The sequence below is a fragment of the Carcharhinus amblyrhynchos genome, unplaced genomic scaffold (assembly GCF_965287045.1).
Source record: "Carcharhinus amblyrhynchos unplaced genomic scaffold, sCarAmb.v2.hapA scaffold_82, whole genome shotgun sequence".
Classification (NCBI taxonomy): domain Eukaryota; kingdom Metazoa; phylum Chordata; class Chondrichthyes; order Carcharhiniformes; family Carcharhinidae; genus Carcharhinus; species Carcharhinus amblyrhynchos.
In genome coordinates this window covers 312212-332060 of record NW_027649822.1, presented here as the reverse complement: position 1 = coordinate 332060, position 19849 = coordinate 312212, and the positions used below count along the sequence as shown (strand labels likewise).

General features: G+C 43.4%; 2 protein-coding genes across 2 annotated transcripts in view; both read right to left on the bottom strand.

The window, feature by feature from the left end:
* Positions 1–11970, bottom strand: part of LOC145337929 (NACHT, LRR and PYD domains-containing protein 3-like) — a 48026-nt gene extending 36056 nt beyond the window's left edge. The window contains exons 1-5 of the mRNA XM_080182712.1: positions 11825–11970; positions 8195–8366; positions 8026–8091; positions 5337–7122; positions 603–689 (exon numbers count right to left, since the gene is read on the bottom strand). Coding sequence (XP_080038838.1) covers positions 603–689; positions 5337–7122; positions 8026–8091; positions 8195–8366; positions 11825–11866 — 2153 coding nt within the window. The 5' untranslated portion in view covers positions 11867–11970. The remainder of the gene's footprint in view (positions 1–602; positions 690–5336; positions 7123–8025; positions 8092–8194; positions 8367–11824) is intronic.
* The window catches only part of LOC145337933 (uncharacterized), a 222541-nt gene that overhangs the window by 173066 nt on the left and 29626 nt on the right, over positions 1–19849 (bottom strand). The window contains exon 4 of the mRNA XM_080182716.1: positions 17476–17559. Coding sequence (XP_080038842.1) covers positions 17476–17559 — 84 coding nt within the window. The remainder of the gene's footprint in view (positions 1–17475; positions 17560–19849) is intronic.

The following is a 19849-nucleotide window of genomic DNA, read 5'->3' as shown; positions in this document are numbered from 1 at the left end:
ACCCTCCCCACCTCCATCTCTGCATTCTCTTTTAAGATGCTCCGTTTAATATAAATTTGAGAGTGGATCCCTCGGGATAAAACTCATCAGAATTCCATGTAGTTTGTAATCTGCCTTACCAATATACAGCAGTTTTCTATGTTTAATCAAACTGAGAAGCCGACAGACAGAAACATCTATAATCTGAATGACAAATTAAACTAAATTAAACATGTGACCAGCCATATCTGGTAATTCTATAAACATTTAATTGTTTTGTCCATCTTTTTTATTCTCATGAATGGTTTTGAGAATAATTATAAATGATTAGTTAAATCTTTCACTCCTGAATCTCACAGTTTATTGTAACTCAGGTTCAGACACATCACTGACTGGTTTGTACTGAGAGCAGAGGTGAGAATATCTGAGGCTGTTACTCTCCAAACTGGAGATCAGAGAGAGAAAGATTTCAGGAATCAGAGTGAATCCGTGATGTTTAACACGAATACTGACAGGAATGATGTGGAATTGTTATTAATGACACTATTACTGACACTGATAATAATTTACAGTGTTAGACATCCACTGATTATTAACACAATCTCACACAGTCTGATACTTACTCCAGTTTCTGTATTTTACATTTTGGGTTCCTCAGAGCTGCAGACAATAGTTTCACTCCTGAATCTCCCACTTTATTGTTACCCAGACTAAATGGAGAAAGTGAGAAACACATTAAATTCAGATTAATATTCAGCAGGAGAAATAGCTGGGTCTATTTTTGTGTCAGAAACTTAGCACCAGTGGTGAACTGATTTAAGTTACGATACTATATCTCACCCAAGTTGATCTTTCTCTACACCCTAGCTATGATTGTAACACTACATTCTGGACTCTTTCCTTTCTTTCTCTATGTACGGTATGCTTTGGCACTAATAAATGTGGCAATAATAAATCAAATAATATCAAACCCTTTCTGTTGAATGGAAAAGGCAATAGTCAGCATTGAAAAATGATGAACAATTCACTCTCACTGGTTTGCCTGCTGGGGGAACCACTTTTACATCTCAAAATGTATATTTTGTTTAATTGTCCATGGGATATGGGTGTCGATGGCTAGACCAACATTTATTTCCCACTGCTAATGGCCCCTAGAGGAGGAGATGCCCATATCCTGTGAACAAGAAAGTAATTTTAAACATGTCCCACATTCTGGTCTCATTTCCTGATCATCAGAATTACCCTCCTGAATCTCACTGACCCTGCTACATTTCCGGAAATTCAAATCATTTCTGCTGTCACATAAATCCAGGATTTTATGAGAATTGTAGATTTTACTGAGAGTTAAATGGTAAAGCTGCGAGAGTGGATTCCTCTCAGCACCTCTTAACTATTGACATTGTATCATCTATCTCAGTTTGTTGGAGTGGATGAAGGGAGGGCCAGGAGCCAGTAACCACAACCTAAAAGAGTGGGTCTATCTAATTTAATCAAGTCTGTGGCTCCAGCCTGGAGCAGTACTGTTAAACTTAGCTGATTGTCAGAGGGTCAGTTAATCATTTAACTACTCTGAGGCGGCCCACACTGAGTTCAAAAGGGAAATGGTGAATCTAATAGTGACACAGAGGAAAACCAAATCCATTGGTTGGTAAACAAAACATGCTGTTTGCTACTGGCTTTATATTGCTGTGAATTGGAGGAAGCAACAGAAAGGGTCAATGATGGTTCTGCTGTTGATGTGGTGTACACGGATATTCAAAAATCATCTGATGCAGTGACACAACAGACTTGTGGCATAAGCTCATTAAATAAATGGGAAAGTATTAATGTGGATACAAAACTGGATGAACAATGAGTAATGGATATTTTCCAGGCTGGAGGGTGTCTGTAGTGGAGAATCCTAGCGGTCAGTATTGGGATTCCTGCTTTTCCCTGATATATATGAATGATCTCGGTGTTTACAGTCTTGAGGAAAATTTCAAAGTTTGTTGGCCACAAAAATCTTTTGAGGCATCGGAAACTGAGGAGGGGAGCTTGGGACTGAAAAACAGACCATGGTGGAGTGTACAGATAGGAGGCAGATTCAGTTCAATGCAGAGACGTGTGAGGTGAGACTTTCAGGAAACATGTACATGAGGAAGCAATATAAAATAATCGGTAGAATTGTTAACGGATTGCAGGATCAGAGGGACTGGACGTATATGTACATCGATCATTGCCGTTAGCAGGGTAAGTGTAGGTAGCAGTTAATAAAGAATACGGTATCTTGGGCTTCACTTATGAAATAGTTTATGTTTGTGGGTATCAGATAATAAGAACAGAAACACAAATTAAACTTAAACTCAGGGATTGTGAGCTCAAAGGGCCAAAACTTTAATTTCCCTTCATGTTAAACAAAGCTGCCTGCCTGGTTTCACATTAAGCTGTTCCTGCATTTTAATTTAAGGGTTACAAAACTGTAAGAGTTATAAAAGGTTTAAAGAAAAGGTTGCTGATATTCAGAGACCCACAATGAATGATAGAAACACTGAGTTTCAGTTACATAAGAACATAAGAAATAGGAGCAGGAGTAGGTCATCTAGCCCTTCGAGCCTGCCCCGCCATTCAATAAGATCATGGCTGATCTGTCGTGGCTCAGTTCCACTTTCCCACCCTCTCCCCATAACCCTTAATCCCCTCTCTTATCAAAAACCCATCAACCCGCGTCTTAAAAATATTTAGCGAGGCAGCCTCCACCACTTCAACGGGCAGAGAATTCCAGAGATTCACCACCCTTTGAGTGAAGAAGTTCCTCCTCAACTCCGTTCTAAACCACCCCCCTTTATCTTGAGGCTGTGCCCCCTAGTCCTACTGTCCTTTCTGAGCGGGAAGAGTCTCTCCACCTCTATCCCATCCATCCCATTCATCATCTTATATGTCTCAATGAGATCTCCCCTCATTCTTCTAAACTCTAACGAGTACAAGCCTAGTTTATTCAGCCTCTCCTCATAGCTCAACCCCCTCAACTCCGGTATCAGCTTTGTAAACCTCCTCTGCACTCCCTCCAAGGCCAAAATATCCTTGCGCAAGTGCGGCGACCAAAACTGCACACAGTACTCCAGCTGCGGCCTCACCAGTGCCCTATACAGCTGCAGCAAGACCTCCTTACTTTTATATTCAATCCCCCTCGCTATGAAGGCCAGCATCCCATTTGCCTTCCTGACCACCTGCTGCACCTGCAGGCTGGGTTTTTGCGACTCATGCACAAGGACCCCGAGGTCCCTCTGCACCGTCGCCTGCTGCAGTTTTTCGCCACGTAAGTAATAGTCCTTCCTACCATTATTCCTACCAAAGTGGACCACCTCGCACTTGCAACCAGTTAACCCAAGGAACAAGATGGTGTTCACAGAGGCTGCCAGTAGAGGCAGGGCAATGCAGGGATTCAGAAAGCAGAACCCAAAAGATAAATCACTGTCAGAAACCAAGAAGGAAAAGAGGAGTGTCAGGAAGATAGAAGTCAAAGTGACGATAAAACCTGAATCTGAACAAGCTCCTGTTCCCAAAGTTAAAGAGAGGAGCAGAGAGAGGCTCCCAGTTACAGACAGAGCTGCTAAATGCGGACATGGTAAAGTTTGTTCAGGAGTATCCAGACACCTGATATCATCCTAAAGTCGGTGACACCTTCATACAGCCAAGAGGAGCTGTGTACTGTTGGCCTGGCTGAGTATGGAGGAATACTGAAAGGAAACATTGAAATATTGGAGGGGGATCCTTGGTGAAGGCATCTGAGAGAAAGTGTTGTTTGGGAAAGGATTCCAAAGGCTGTTTTTTCCCTAGAGTGGAGTTTCTAGAGTGGAAGGAAGAGTCCCAGTGAGATGAGTTTTCTCACATTGTTACAAACATTTGGGGGGATTTGAAGAAGAATCCACTAAGTTACTTTGGGCGGCATCTGTCACTTGGTTTCAGAGATGGGGTAGCTGACCACAGGTGGCTTGTTGGTTTACACTGACTGTGTACTTACTGAGAACATTAAAGCATAAGATCTATTCTGTAACTCGTGTCATCCTTACAGATCTGCAGACATCTGTGAAGTTAGATGGGGTGAAGTACTGGGGCACTGTAGTTATTTTCTTTACAAAGGTTTTAGTCTTTTGTTAAAAGTTAATCGACTGCCTTGTTATTCTGTTCATCTACATTTCTAAATAATAAATAAAAGTCACGATTTACTAAGCTGGTGTTCTGTTCTTTGACCTGACTGTCCAGACATCAGCTGGGATCATAACATTGTCAATAGGGGCGTAGAATACAAGAGCAAGGAGGCTGTGCCAAATCTGAAAAAAGATCTCACTGCACAGTGTCATACTTTAGGAAGGCTTAGAACACATTGGAGAGAGTGCTGAAGATATTTGCAAGATTGGCTACAAGGATGTGAAACTTAAATCATGAGGATCGATTGGAGAGGTTGTTCTCCTTGGAAGGAAGAATGCTGAGAGGAGATTTGAAATGTTCAAAATAGTGATGGTGCTGGACAGAGCAGCTAGCAAATCAACATTTTCTGTTTGGACAAGGATCAACAACATGATTTAAATTGATTTGCAAAAGATGCAAATACAGTGTGAAAAAAACTTTTTTTAAAACACTGAGTGGTTCAAGTTTTATGAGGCTGCAGTGAGAGAGAAAACTGGTGGGCTGCTGTAACCTAACAGGGAGGTTTATTTTCATAACTGCCCACTGTAAAGTTTAATACAAGACTGAACTTCCACTTCAACCCTGACTGATGTCACCGGTGATCACATGAATTATAAAGGGACACTGTCCGATATAACACACACCAACTATAATACATAAGAGAGGCAGCGTATAGGAAAATAATCCTGATAATAATTAGCTACAAACTGTAATCTGTACTGAACACAAACAATTATTTTTCTAGCATCGTACATAATCAGATGGTTTTTGTTGGGAGAGTGAAATATTTATTTTTAAATTTTGTAGGGAGGCCTTTTACACCTCTAATTATTTAAAATTTATCCCAATAATGCTTTCATTCACCCAAGGAATGTGATCATCGCTGGTGTTGCCAACATTTACTGCCCGTGCCTATTTACCCACGAGAATCTGCCTTCTTGAAATGATGTAGTTTTATCAGAGAATCATAGATTTATTACAGGTTCAGAATGAGGCCAATCGGCCCATCATGTCTGCAGCTGCTCTGAAATGAACATTATTACTCTGTACCATTCTCCCACACTTTCTCTGTGACCACTGGACATTATTTTCCTCTCGACTTCCTCAACTGAACATGCCTCTCTTTTATTAGAGCAAAGGAAATGGCTTCTCAATGAAAATATCAGGGACGAGACGAATCAAACAGTTACCTCAACTCCTGACACTTGTGCAGAATGGGTCCCAGCTGCTGGAGCCCTTCACACTGAATGTAGCATTGCCGTAGACTGAGGTGTTTTATTGTATCACAGAGTCCAATGACATGAGACAGGACTGCACAGTCAATCGGGGTCAGTCGCAATTCACTAAATGAAAGTTTTTCCATAGATCCCACTGTGTTCTGAGCCAGTGCTTTATTCTGAGACTCAAACAGGTAGTGGAATGTGTTCAGGAGCTTCCTTTTCCCAGTTTCAGTCTCTGTGTTTCCAATCTGCCCTTCAACCTTCTCCTTCACCCAGTCAATCACTCGGCAGGTTGTTTGATGAAGAAATGGACCCAGAAACTCCTCCAGAGGTCGAGCTGACTGTGGGGAGGAGAGACCAGCAACAAAACGGAGAAATATCTCAAATCGCCCATCTTTCTCTCTGTGAGCTTCACTGAGGAGTTTCCCGATCTCCCGGGGATCTGGAGTCAGGAATTGTGTGAGTGCAGCTACAAACTCTTGGATGGTGAGGTGTGGGAATGTATAAACCACACTCTGCGCAGAATCATCTCTCTCTAAAAGTTCCATCAGGAACCCAGACAGGAACTGGGAAGGTTGTAGATTGTACTCAATCAAATCTGCATTTCTAAACACAATCTTCTTCTCGGAGACTCCTGTGTAGGCCATCTCACCAAGCTTCAGTAACACATCACGGGGGTTTTCAATCTCTCGGCCATGGTTCTTCAGAATGTTGTAAATATAGTAGGAATATAGTTGGGTGATGGTCTTGGGAACTTGCTGCTGTTTCCTGTCTCTTTGTGTAAAGAAGGGACCCAGTGACAGAGCGAGGATCCAGCAGTAGGAAGGGTTGTAACACATGGTGTACAGGATCTCGTTCTCCTCCACGTGTTTGAAAACAGCTGCTGCCACCGCCTGATCTTTAAAAAACTTGTTGAAATATTCCTTCCGTTCATCACCAACAAATCCCAGGATTTCAGCCCAGACACTGATCTCAGCCTTTTCTAATAAATGTAATGCAGTGGGGCGGCTGGTCACTAGCAATGAACATCCTGGGAGCAGCTTGTGCTGTATTAAACTGTACACAATGACAGACACTTCACACCAGCATTCAGGATCTGTGCACATGGACTGAGGTTCTGTATTTCTCCGATTGTCGGCAAAATCAATCGTGTCCTTGAATTCATCCAAACCATCGAATATAAACAGCAATCCCTCTGGGTTCTTCCAGAGCTCTCCCAGAATATTCCCAAAGTAAGGATAGAAAAACAGTATCAGATTCCTCAGGTTTATTCTACAGTTAATAGCGTTCAAATCCCGGAATTTAAAACTGAAGACAAATTGAAAGTGTGGGTATATTTTCCCAGTGGCCCAGTCATAAACAATCTTTTGTACCATTGTTGTTTTTCCAATTCCCGGGACTCCGCTCACTGCTGCTGAATTCCCACATTTGGATTCAGAATGGGACTGGTGGAATAATCTCCTCATTTTCTGCAGGAAACTGCCCATCAGGGAAAAGCTGCTCTGGAACAATTGATCAGTTCGGATTTTTTCCAGTTCTTTCCGGAGATGTTTCTCTCTCCATTCTTCATGGTCTCGGCCTCTTGCCAGCAGTTCATGTTCGACAAGTCTCCGATCTCGAACATTGGAAATAACCGTTAGCTCAGCGTATCCATCAACCAGCTGGAAAATCTTAACCTTCTCCTTTATGAGGATAGTGTTCACTCTCAGAGTTTCAGTTTGTACCCAGAGTGTCTCCTTGTGTTTCTGTTGGAGATCTTCAATCAGAACAGAGGGAAAATGTGTTTTTTTTTAATTGTTCTTTGCATTAATAAGTAACTTCTCAAGACCACTATGCTGAAAACAGATTTAATTCATTAAAAAGTTAATGGAAATCTCATCTGAAAGTGAACAAAAGCCAAGAACATTTTCATATCCTTACTTGATTCTATCTGTATCTGAATACAGATCTCTATTCCAGTAATATTTTCTCTCTAATTGTGAATACTACCCAAGCTGCTGTGTATTGTAGGCAGTACAAATCCCCACGTGATCCTGATTGCACAACAGTGGAGATTCCAGTCATTCAATGATTGAATTCTTCAGCCATGTTTCTGCATCTGAGTTCTGGATATTGTTAGGAGTAGCAGCACAGATTGCTCAGTGGCTGAATGCTATCATAGCAGATTTTTACTATTTTTATTTTGATGTTGTGCAGTCGGAGGGAGAAAATTGTATGCCTCATGCGTCCGTATGGAAATGCACCTCCATCTCGGTATCCTGCCAGGTGGGCACAGCGTTTCAGGACTCTGCCAGGCTGTGTATCAGGATCCTGCCAGGTGTGTGCAGTGTTTCACAGTGTATCAGGATCCTGCCAGGTGTGTAAAGGGTTTAAAACTGTATCAAGGTCCTGCCAAGTGTGTACGCAGTTTTGTGAATTGAATGAAGTGAAACAATATCCCTATAATTACAAGAAATGTCAGAAATCACATGGATTGAATCTTACATTGATGCTGAATTCACAAGAATTGATCAGTTCCAAACAGGTTTTAGCCCTGCTCCTAGACCCTTTCAACTTCTGTATCTCAAATTCTGAAAACCTCTCGGCAAAGATGCATTTTCAAACACCCAGATTCTGACAAGTAAAATGAATTGTCTGAAATCTCCATTTCCTCCCTTACCTTTCAGGTGACTGGGTATTTCTGATAGTTCTTGCCCAACTTTCATATAATTAATTGGATCAGAACCTGTTGAAAAGAATTAGCTTCCATGAGATCAGGTCTGTGTAATATTACAGTAAAGTTTGCAGTGTTTTGGTCTGAAACTGAATTCAGTGTGATTTTACCATACCGAGTTCCTCTATTTCTCTCAGGATTGTGCCCAATTTCCGTAAGCTGTGGTGCATTTTCACAAAGGATTCCCACATCACCCTTCGAGCCTGAGATCCTTTTTCCATCACCAGATTGGGGAGAAGTTTGGAACTGCCCGCCCTGTTTCCCTTCTCCACGAGCTCACTGACTTTCTGTAAAGAATAATAATGAAGGTTTTGATGAGTGGTGTGAAAGATAAACACTGGGAAAGAGAACGAAAGATTTTGCTCAGGGATGGGATTTTCCAGTTGTTTTGAGGAAGGAAGCAGCAACTGGTTTTGATGCAATGTCATTCTGAATATTGATGAATATTCTCCACACATCTTGATTCCAACATTCCTTCAAATGAATGTGAATAAACTAAATTTAATGGCTGGAATACCACTGTCAAAGCTTGGCCAGTAATCCTGTGCTGTAGCCATCTCAGAAATTACCACAGACGAATCAGAAGAATTGACCAAAGATAACAATCCAATCATTACCACATCATTAACTGAAATATCTGAAACTATTATCCTGCATGTTTACAGTTAGTGTGAAATGTCACCATGTTCACAAAGTTATAACATCACCAGTTTACATTCAGAGTTTATAACATACAAGAAGAGGAGAATTCAGACCATGAGTCTAATACGAAACAGGGTGTACAGAAATGTCTTTAGGAGGTGAGGAAAATCGAGACACAGAAGGGTCAGTAAGACATCTGAAGTCTCAGCCATGAGTGGTGGTCTGAATGAGGTACTGCACATGTAAGGATGCACGAACGCCAAAGGGAAGCTTGAAACAGCTGTCAAAATGTTTTTTTTAATTTTTCTATTCTGCAAAGGTTTTCTGAAAAAGTAGCTCAGCCAATTGTGATGGTATTGCATTAAAGTTAAAAAGTGATTCATAAGGGAAAGGTGACACTTAATAGAATTGTGAAATATCCCCTAAAGATCTTTGCTTGAATAAACTCAGAGCAAAATCTCCTTTTGATGACAACATTCCTTACAGATGTGATCCAAACATTCTAGTAACTTTATCACACAATTCCCTGTGGCTTTCGGGTGTTCTTCAGCAGGTTAAATAAACACTACAGAGTAGATGTGTCCAAGATGCTGATGTTTCCCTGTGGAGCAGTGCCATCTAACCCAGGAGCACATGGTCAGAGTTTCACTCAGTTACAGATTATTTCAGACCCTCCATTACAGGAGAATAAAAACAATTAGAAAACTGTCCTGAGAATATATCCGAATGTTACTGGAGGTGGATGGATCGATGTTACAACAGAGATTTGAGAATTCAGGGCTCATTACAGTACAGTTGTGAAGATTAAACAGCAAATCAATTGTGGCCTTACACTGAAGTACACGCTTATGGTTTGTTTCCAACATTCAGTCAGAGGTCACACATTTACAGTCTTATGGGTCAGACTGGATATTGTTTTAATGTGAAGTGGTTAAAATATGTTATTGTGATGTAGAAGTTAGTTTTATTTATATATTGGATAATAAATTAATAGCAAGCAGAGCAAGAAGCAGGAATGGTCCAAGTGGATGGGATATTAACTAACAGATAGTTAAGGGTTCAGGTTAGACTAAGTGATTACTGGAGGAGAAAGTAAACGCAGGATCCACCTTGGAATGGTTGTTTATTTCTGTACTCATTAATACTCTCTTTCACAGTTTGAGCACCATGTGACAGGGTCATGGGACCTTAGAAGAGCTCAGAATCTCTGTGGTGCGGCTCCCAGATGGACATCCCATTACACCTATGAAATATCCATGTGAAGCTTCCTTCCTGCCCCACTGGAACTTTACAATAGTTGGGTAATCCCTGTGTGTGCGGTAACTTTCAGCTAAACTTTGGTTGTTAGGAGAGAGCGTCCTTTATGAATGCTCCTTGGTTCATGGAAGGACCCTCACAGCAATGACTACCTCTTCCAGCTATGATCAGTGAACCCACTAATTACTGGGACCTGCCTGTCACACCCTGGCATGGCTGTACAAAAGGCAATCTGGCCTTGAAGGGAAGCTCAGTATGAAGGTGCCATCTCCTTTTCCCGGCAGTAACAGCAGAGATCACTTCCAACACTGACATTACTGAGCCTGCAGATCCATTGATTATGTTATTAGCTCTGGGAGGTGAATCACTGTTCTCAGTTGGATAGGAGTCCGAGCAGTGACTCCTTAATTGGCTGCTGTTAATAAAATGATGCCCAGGGCCCTGTGGTCTACCCAATCAGGGCTGGCTCATGTTCTGATCCCCAGCAGTGAGACATTGTACACTTTCGGAAATTTCATTCCGACATCTCATAAGCAAGTGGCCAATTGTACAAGAAGATCCTTTGTAAGACTGTAAGCTTTGATCATGCCAAAGTTACCTAGATTTATTTCAGATAATAATATATCAGTAATTTGACCAGCAGATTTTCAGGATGTTTGGGGGAAGGAAGTTTTTATGGCTGGGATTTTACAGGCTATCTGGAGATGGGCTGCCAGGTGGGAAGGTGGCAAAAATGGCAGAGGAAGGCATTCCAGATGGTGGCCTCAAAATCGATTCTCAGAAAAGGCCTTTTTTTGGACACTATTTCATTCACAGATGGGCCTACCCCCCAGGGCAATAGATATGTCAAGGCTGCCCTCAAATAAACCCAGTCTTTCTGGGGTCTGGTCTCTCCCTGGGCTCCAGACCTAACTTGTCTAAATTTCAGGGTTCATGGCCATTGATCTGCACTCACCCTCCAGATGCAGCTTCTGGTGTTGCTGCTGAGCTACCGGCTGTCTGACTGGGCTGACAGCTTTGGGTAGGAGCTGTCACCTTTAATAAGGACAGCAGGTTCCTGGATCCCACTACCTGCTGAAGCAACTGGGCTGACAGCTTTGGGTAGAAGCTGCCACCTTTAATAAGGACAGCAGGTTCCTGGATCCCCACCACCTGCTGAAGCAACTGGGCTGACAGCTTTGGGTAGAAGCTGCCACCTTTAATAAGGACAGCAGGTTCATGGATCCCACTACCTGCTGAAGCAACTGGGCTGACAGCTTTGGGTAGAAGCTGCCACCTTTAATAAGGACAGCAGGTTCCTGGATCCCACTACCTGCTGAAACAACTGGGCTGACAGCTTTGGGTAGAAGCTGCCACCTTTAATAAGGACAGCAGGTTCCTGGATCCCCACCACCTGCTGAAGCAACTGGGCTGGCAGCTTTGGGTAGAAGCTGCCACCTTTAATAAGGACAGCAGGTTCCTGGATCCCCACTACCTGCTGAAGCAACTGGGCTGACAGCTTTGGGTAGAAGCTGCCACCTTTAATAAGGACAGCAGGTTCCTGGATCCCCACCACCTTCTGAAGTAAGGGTCCTGTCAGTGGGATCTTGCCACTTCCAAAATAATTCTAGCCTTTTCATGGCTCCAAAAGTTCTGAATCACTGAGGTTTGTCTCATTCCAAACATGGGACTGCCGTAGACCTACCGATTGGTATAATTAGTCAACAGTTCATTTTTCAGTACATCATGCAAGTGACAAAATGTAAGATGTAGTAGACAGACTGAGGTATTTTCCCACATTATTTCTTTGTTTCTATTCTGTAGGTTTTGTGATGTGTGAAGAAATGGAATTCAATCTACATCTTACCTGATATTCTTGTCCACTGAGATGGTCCTCGCTGATTAACATGTGAGCCAAACCTTCCACCCCTTCTTCAATCGCCTGTTCCAGTCTATCCCGGTAACATTTGGTTAATTGGAACAACAGGTAATCGTCACAATTTGTGACGAACTCAGTGAACGTCGAGTTTGGATCTGTGAAAGTAAAGAAATACCAACACATTATCAATTTTCTACCCAGACAGCTCCATTGCCTCTCATTCCAAATCCTCCTGTGAACCAGATTATTAAAGCTGTGCTTATCTACATTGCTACAACACCTGGGGGAACACATCCTGCACATGCTCAGATGTCATATCACAGCCTGTGATATCAGAGTGAGTGACATCCCTGGGAGATCCTGTATCAAACACTTTAATTCCCAGTTAACCTGGAGAATCCCAATGCAGGCAGGGTCCCAGCTCAATGCTGCATTAAGAATTGGTAATTGGTATATAAATGAGAAACTAAGAGTTTCATTAGTATTTCCAAATGGTTTCCTGACAGCTGCTTCCCCCCACCACTCTGCTCACTTTAGCCACCATCCTTAGTATTTCCCCACTTCATTCAAACTTTTTCTCACATCTCTGTGCCACTCTCCATGCAGGTCCTCGCTGTTGGATCACTTCCATACAGGGGAAGAGAGGAGAACGGCAGAACCAGAAACAGTGTGTGGAAAGGCAGATACAACACACGTGCTACTTTCCATTAATGTGCATCATCAATTCATTAAAATATATACAATTTGTCACACAACCAAGCTTCAGCTATTGGCTTCAGATAGATTTCTATGTTGATGTAGAACTGTTTTCTTCCTTAGCACTGCTGCCTCACAGCGCCAGGGACCCAGGTTCAATTCAAGCCTTGAGTAATTGCCTGTGTGGTGTTTGCATGTTCTCCCTGTGTCTATGTAGGTTTCCTCCAGGTGCTCTGGTTTCTTCCCACAGTCCGAAAGATGTGCAGGTTAGACGGATTGGACATGATAAATTACCCCATGGTGTCCAAATATGTGTGGATTAGGTGGATGAGCCCTGGTAAACGTGCAAGGCTATGAGCACAGGGTGGTGATGTGGTCCTGGGAAAGATGCTCTTTTGGAGAGTCAGTGCAGACTCGATGGGATGAATGGCCTCCTTCTACACTCCGGGGATTCAATGATTTTTATGGTTGTTTAATTTCAGTGTTCCTGAAATTTCTTCCTTTCCCAAAAAGGTCGAGGGCTATTTTAATCCAATCCATTTGAAAACTAGCTGCCACCGAGTTAACAGATCTGACTATCCAGGACAGGTGGGGAAAATATCATCTCAAATCTGGATATTTCTCATTGTCCGGTCACACCAGCGAATATCCTTCACACTGTTCTATTCACCTTATCGGTAAATGAGTGATTCAGACCATGGCGGCTGTCCCCTCCCTTCTCCCTGACCTCACTTCAATAACCCATCAATTGAGCAGGTGGGGATGTGCCTGACTCAGGCGCGTGTGAAATCATGGGAGAAGACATTGGACATGCGTTTCAACATTATTACAATATTTCAGTGGCAGGCACACCTCTGACTCTCGCCACAAACCAAGCTGTCAATTTAGCCCATTAAGGGGCCAATTAAATGCAATTTTACACAGCTCATCTGCCTTTACATTTACTGGGCAAGCCGATAGGCCAGGCAGCCTTTATGTTTTGGTCTAGGGCGGAATGAACTGTTTGGGATGAAATAAAATGAACCTAATGTGGCTGGGGATAGAGAGATATCCAGGTATGATTGTGCTGCCTACTATTGGGCATAGATTTAACATTAATATTTATTTTTCACAGGCCAGCAGCTTTCAAGTGAACTGCTAGGACAGGGAAAACATGAATAGGAATTGCAGGGTGGCTGGTCCAAAGATGAAGAAAAAATGTCCTTTGTAAACCAGGGAATGGAACAAAAGAAAGTTCCAGGAAGATTGTACTCTGAAAGGCTCATAGAATTCCTACAGTGCAGGAGATCATTCAGTCCATTGAGTCTGCAGCACCACCCCCCCTCCCCACACTCCACCCGATGGAACTTTCCACTACACCCCCCACACCCCTGCATATCCTTAGGAAACAATGTAGCATGGCCAGTGCACCTAACATGCACATCTGCCGAGTGTAGCAGGAAGCGGGGCATCCAAAAGAAATCCATGCAGACAGGGGACACCCCGAAGATGCGCTATTAGGCTGATTGGCAGTAATAAATTGTCCCTAAATTAGTTTTCCTCAATGTGGATTGCCATAAAACATTAGATAAGGGTCATGGGTGGAGGGTGGGGGGGGGGGGGGGGGACTGGTAATGTTAAAATGGTGGTGCAGGCTCGTTGGGCCGAAGGGCCTGTTTCCCGGGCTGTTTTTGTACTTTGAAATGTCTCAGCAACTCACTCAGTAAGGGCAGCTAGGAATGAATGGTAAATGCTGGCCAGCCAGTGACGCCCATGTCTCACGAATAACAAAAAAAATTGGCTGAGTGTGATCAGCATTGAGAATGAAGGATTAATAAAACAAAATCCACAAAGGGTGCTTGGGAGACATCTGTCACTTGGCTACAGAGTGTGATGTACCTGCCCATAGTTTGCCGACTGATTTACACATACTACTTACTTATTGAGAACGTTAAAACATCAAATTGATTTCAGAACACGTTACCTTGTAAATTTTATATACCTAGAAAGGTATAATTGGAGTACAGCAGTTTATTATAGTTTCTCTTCCCTTGTTTAATAAACATTTTATTAACTTATTGAAACTTCATCAGTGAGATCAGACAGTGTGTAACCTGGGGAGTATGGAGTCAGTGAGATTAGACAGTGTGTAACCCGGGGAGGATGGGGTCAGTGAGATCAGACAGTGTGTAACCCGGGGAGGATGGGGTCAGTGAGATCAGACAGTGTGGAACCCAGGGAGGATGGAGTCAGTGAGATCAGACAATGTGTGATCCGGGGAGGATGGAGTCAGTGAGATCAGACAGTGTGCAACCCGGGGAGGATGGAGTCAGTGAGATGAGACAGTGTCCAATCCGGGGAGGATGGAGTCAGTGAGAGCAGACTGTATAATCCGGGAAGGATAGAGTCAGTGAGATCAGACTGTGTAATCCGGGGAGAATGGAGTCAGTGAGATCAGACAGTGTGTAACCCGGGGAGGATGGAGTCAGTGAGATCGGACAGTGTGTAACCCAGGGAAGATGGAGTCAGTGAGATCAGACAGTGTGTAACCCGGGGAGGATGGAGTCAGTGAGATCAGACAGTGTGTAACCCAGAGAGGACGGAGAATGTAAGATCAGACAGTGTGTAACCCGGGGAGAATGGAGAATGTAAGATCAGACAGTGTGTAACCAAGGGAGGATGGGGCAGTGAGATCAGACAGTGTGTAACCTGGTGGGATGGTGGGCGCCGTACTTACGCAAGGATATTTTGGCCTTGGAGGGAGTGCAGAGGAGGTTTACTAGGCTGATGCCAGAGTTGAGGGGGTTGAGCTATGAGGAGAGGCTGAATAAATTAGGCTTGTACTCTTTAGAGTTTAGAAGAATGAGGGGAGATCTCATTGAGACGTATAAGATGATGAATGGGATGGATAGGATAGAGGTGGAGAGACTCTTCCCACTCAGAAAGGACAGTAGGACTAGGGGGCACAGCCTCAAGATAAAGGGGGGGCGGTTTAGAACAGAGTTGAGGAGGAACTTCTTCACTCAAAGGGTGGTGAATCTCTGGAATTCTCTGCCCGTTGAAGTGGTGGAGGCTGCCTCGCTACATATATTTAAGACGTGGGTTGATGGGTTTTTGATAAGAGAGGGGATTAAGGGTTATGGGGAGAGGGCAGGAATGTGGAACTGAGCCACGACAGATCAGCCATGATCTTATTGAATGGCGGGGCAGGCTCGAAGGGCTAGTTGGCCTACTCCTGCTCCTATTTATGTTCTTATGTAAGATGAGACAGTGTGTAACCCGGGGAGGATGGAGTCAGCGAGATCAGAGTTTGTAACCCACGGAGGACGGAGTCAGTGAGATCAGACAGTGTGTAACCCGGGGAGGATGGGGACAGTGAGATCAGACAGCGTGTAACCCAGGGAGGATGGAGTCTGTAAGATCAGACAGTGTGTAACCCGGGGAGGATGGAGTCTGTAAGATCAGACAGTGTGTAACCCGGGGAGGATGGAGTCAGTGAGATCAGACAATGTGTAACCCAGGGAGTATGGAATCAGTTGCTGTGTTCAGTAGTTCCTTAAGAACATAAGAACATAAGAAATAGGAGCAGGAGTCGGCCATCTAGCCCTTTGAGCCTGCCCCGCCATTCAGTAAGATCATGGCTGATCTGAAGTGGCTCAGTTCCACTTTCCTGCTTTCTCCTCATAACCCTTAATTCCCTTGCCTACCAAAAACCCATCCACCCGCGTCTTAAATATATTTAGCGAGGTAGCCTCCACCACTTCAACGGGCAGAGAATTCCAGAGACTTACACCCTTTGAGTGAAGAAGTTCCTCCTCAACTCCGATCTAAACTGCTCCCCCCCCCCCCTTTATCTTGATGCTGTGCCCTCTAGTCCTGCTGTCCCTTCTGAGCAGGATGAATCTCTCTACCTCTACCCTATCCATCCCCTTCATTATCATATACGTCTCTATAAGATCCCCCCTCATCCTTCTAAACTCCAACGAGTACAGACCCAGTTTATTCAGCCTCTCTTCATAATCCAACCCCCTCATCTCCGCTATCAACCTAGTGAACCTCCTCTACACTCCTTCCAAGGCCAAAATATCCTTGCGCAAGTGCGGCGATCAAAACTGCACACAGTACTCCAGCTGCGGCCTCACCAGTGCCCTGTACAGTTGCAGCAAGACCTCCCTACTTTTATATTCAATCCCCCTCGCTATAAAGGCCAGCATCCCATTCGCCTTCTTGATCACCTGCTGCACCTGCAGACTGGGTTTTTGCGACTCATGCACAAGGACCCCCAGGTCCCTCTGCACCATAGCATGCTGCAGCTTTTCACCCTTTAAATAGTAATCCCTCCTACTATTATTCCTGCCAAAGTGGATAACCTCACACTTGCTAACATTGTACTCCATCTGCCAGGTCCTCACCCACTTGCTCAGCCTATCCAGATCCCTCTGCAGACTTTCCACACCCTCCGCACAATTTGCTTTTCCACTCATCTTTGTTCCACCCAAAGTAAACAGCCAAATACTACATAAATAATAAAAGTTAGGATCTATTAAGTCAGGTTCGATCCTGAGATTTGACTTGTCCAGCGGTATCAGCTGGGATCTTAATTTGCTGTTGTTCAGATCGTGCTGCAATTTGTTGGGGTGTATTTTACCATCCCACACGGCAGGAGAATCAGAGCATGGAAGAGGCAGACCATGGAAAGGTTCGGTGATCTTGAGTGGAACTTTCTGGTTTTGTCACTGTCTAAATTCACTTTATAGTCCCCAGTGCCAGCTATCTATTGGACAGTACCAGAACTCGAGCTCCCTCTATCTGTGACTAGGATGAACTGATAGATGGTTACTCAATTCCTCTTCCTGCTCACCCCTGTTCTCCTTTTGACTTCCCATTTGAACTGTAGATTCTTGCTCAACATCTGGAACTCTGTCCTGTGAGAAATTACTATTTGAATTATTTTCTGAACCTACCCACATCCATTTTCACTCTTGTTGAAGATGTTGGATCTGATCCTTCAGCCATGGTGGTGTTAGACGTTTCCATATTCTGATTGTCTGTAATAAATACAATTTTCCATGTAAAATTACACCGTGAAACTCCTCATAACAGCCATACATTTTACATGTGATATTTCAGGGAGTTTATTTGCGATGCAGGGTCACTGTTAATTCTGTTCAATTCTCAAAATAAAAAGAGGTGCTGGAAAATCCCAGCAGGTCCGGCAGCATCTGAGGGAAAGAAAACAGAGTAAACATGTAGAGTCCAAGATGACTCTTGGTTCAAACCCCAATGTTATCTCTTTTTCTCTCCACAATGCTGCCACAGCTACTGAGTTGTTCCAACATTTTCTATTTTTTATTCCCGATCCCAGTATCCGGTGTGTTTTGTTTTTACTCAGCCTGTGTCTCCTGATTTGAAACACGTCTAGCCAAGCCCAGGCAATCTGCAAAAGTTCTTTCTCCTTTGGGCTTGATTTTCTTTCAGCAGAATCACAGATAGAGACCGCTGACATTCCCTGTCAGTCCTCAATAACCAGTTATTAATAATTATAATTTAAATTATGCTCAGTTCCAGACAACGTGCCAAGTTGTTTCAGCTCAATCTAGGCAGTTCCCAATACCAGCTACCTATAGGACAATTCCAGTACTCAGGAGCTCCCTCACCTGTGACACTGATGTCCCTCCAGATGGTCACTCACTTCCCTCTTTCTACCCAGCCACTAGAAATATTTACCTCACAAAATGCAGCATCTTTCCTGGAAACAAGCATATTTTTACTTCGTTATTAATAACAGGTTTCAGTTTTCTAAGGACCTCTTTGTCTGGTAAACTAACAGTCCAGGTTCAATTCCCTCTCTATGAAATCTATCCATTGTGTTACCTGGAGAAGAGCTGGGTGATTATTACAGACACTGCACGCCTCCAGGTGTAAACACCTCTTTGTTTTGGATAGATTCTAATTATCAGATTAGCAAAATGTTCTGTTGCACAATTATCTATTTCACGTTCCATACCGTACATTCACACCCTCCAATCGAGGACACTTGATCTTGAGCTGAAGCAGGGATTGATTCTGACCTTTAATCTCTCCAGGCTGGAGAACACAATGGAAATAAGAGCTGTCTTGTCACTGTTACACTGAATGACAATAACTCATCACAGGTCCATTTCACTGCAGCATCAAACCAGATTCATGAGCATGGCTCGTGACAGATGCAAAAATGCAACTGAACTCCTTGATAACAGTCTGCTGTGACATAGCTGAGAACTGATACTAATGTATTAACTGGATCATAATCCCTCCTCCCTTTGTCACGCACAGTCCGATTTCACTAACTCCATCCTCCCCAGGATACGTACAGTCTCAGCTCACAGGCTCCATCCTCCCCAGGTTACACTCAGCCTGATCTCACTGACTCCATCCTCTCCAGGTTACACACAGCCTGACATCACTGACTCCATCCTCCCCAGGTTACACTCAGCCTGACATCACTGACTCCATCCTCCCCAGGTTACACACAGCCTGACATCATTGACTCCATCCTCCTGTAGGTTTATATCCTCAAACCAAAATTTTCCATTCACTTTCACATTGAAGTAAATTACTGTAGCGCTTGGCACAATCGTACCCTTAGCAAAGCTGACCTATTCCTGTCATGTTCAATGACCGATGTGCATGTGCACATGTTCCCCTCTTTCTGCCCTCACTGAGAATTTTACACCTTATTTTTTATCGTCTGTCCATTTTCCTCCAGCCAAAATGCACCAATTTACACCTCAACACAAAGAATTATAGTTGCCAACTATATGCCCACTCCAGCAGCTTGTCTACACAGTCATGTGAGTATACCCTTAAGGAAGCTTTTCTTTAAAATAAATCCTGTAGTTTAAAGACTCAGCGATGTCATTGGGGGTGGAGCTAAACCGTGGCAGTCAGGTGATAGGTTTGTTTATTCTTGGGGCTTTTGGGTTCGCTTTGGGAAGCAGTTTAGCAGGAAGATAAGAAACAATCTCTTTCTCTCCCTGTTTTTTTTTGGATCTGCCTGAAAGAAGCTGAGTTTAGGGGAAACTTTTTTTTCTATAACCTCTTCTGAGTTTCTTCACAAAGGATTTTCAGCATTCAAACCAGCAGTCGGGATTCCTGTAACGAGTGGGCATTAACCTCTGCTCTAACGTGTTTGTTTGTTGGGTTTTGTGTGTTGGACGTTGTCTTTGGTTGGAAGACATTAGAAATATTCCCTTTAGAGTTATATATTATCATCATGGTCGATGTGTTTGTTGTTCATAATTGTTAAACATTCTTGCTAAGATTCTTACCATACATGTTGAGAATATTCTTAATTAA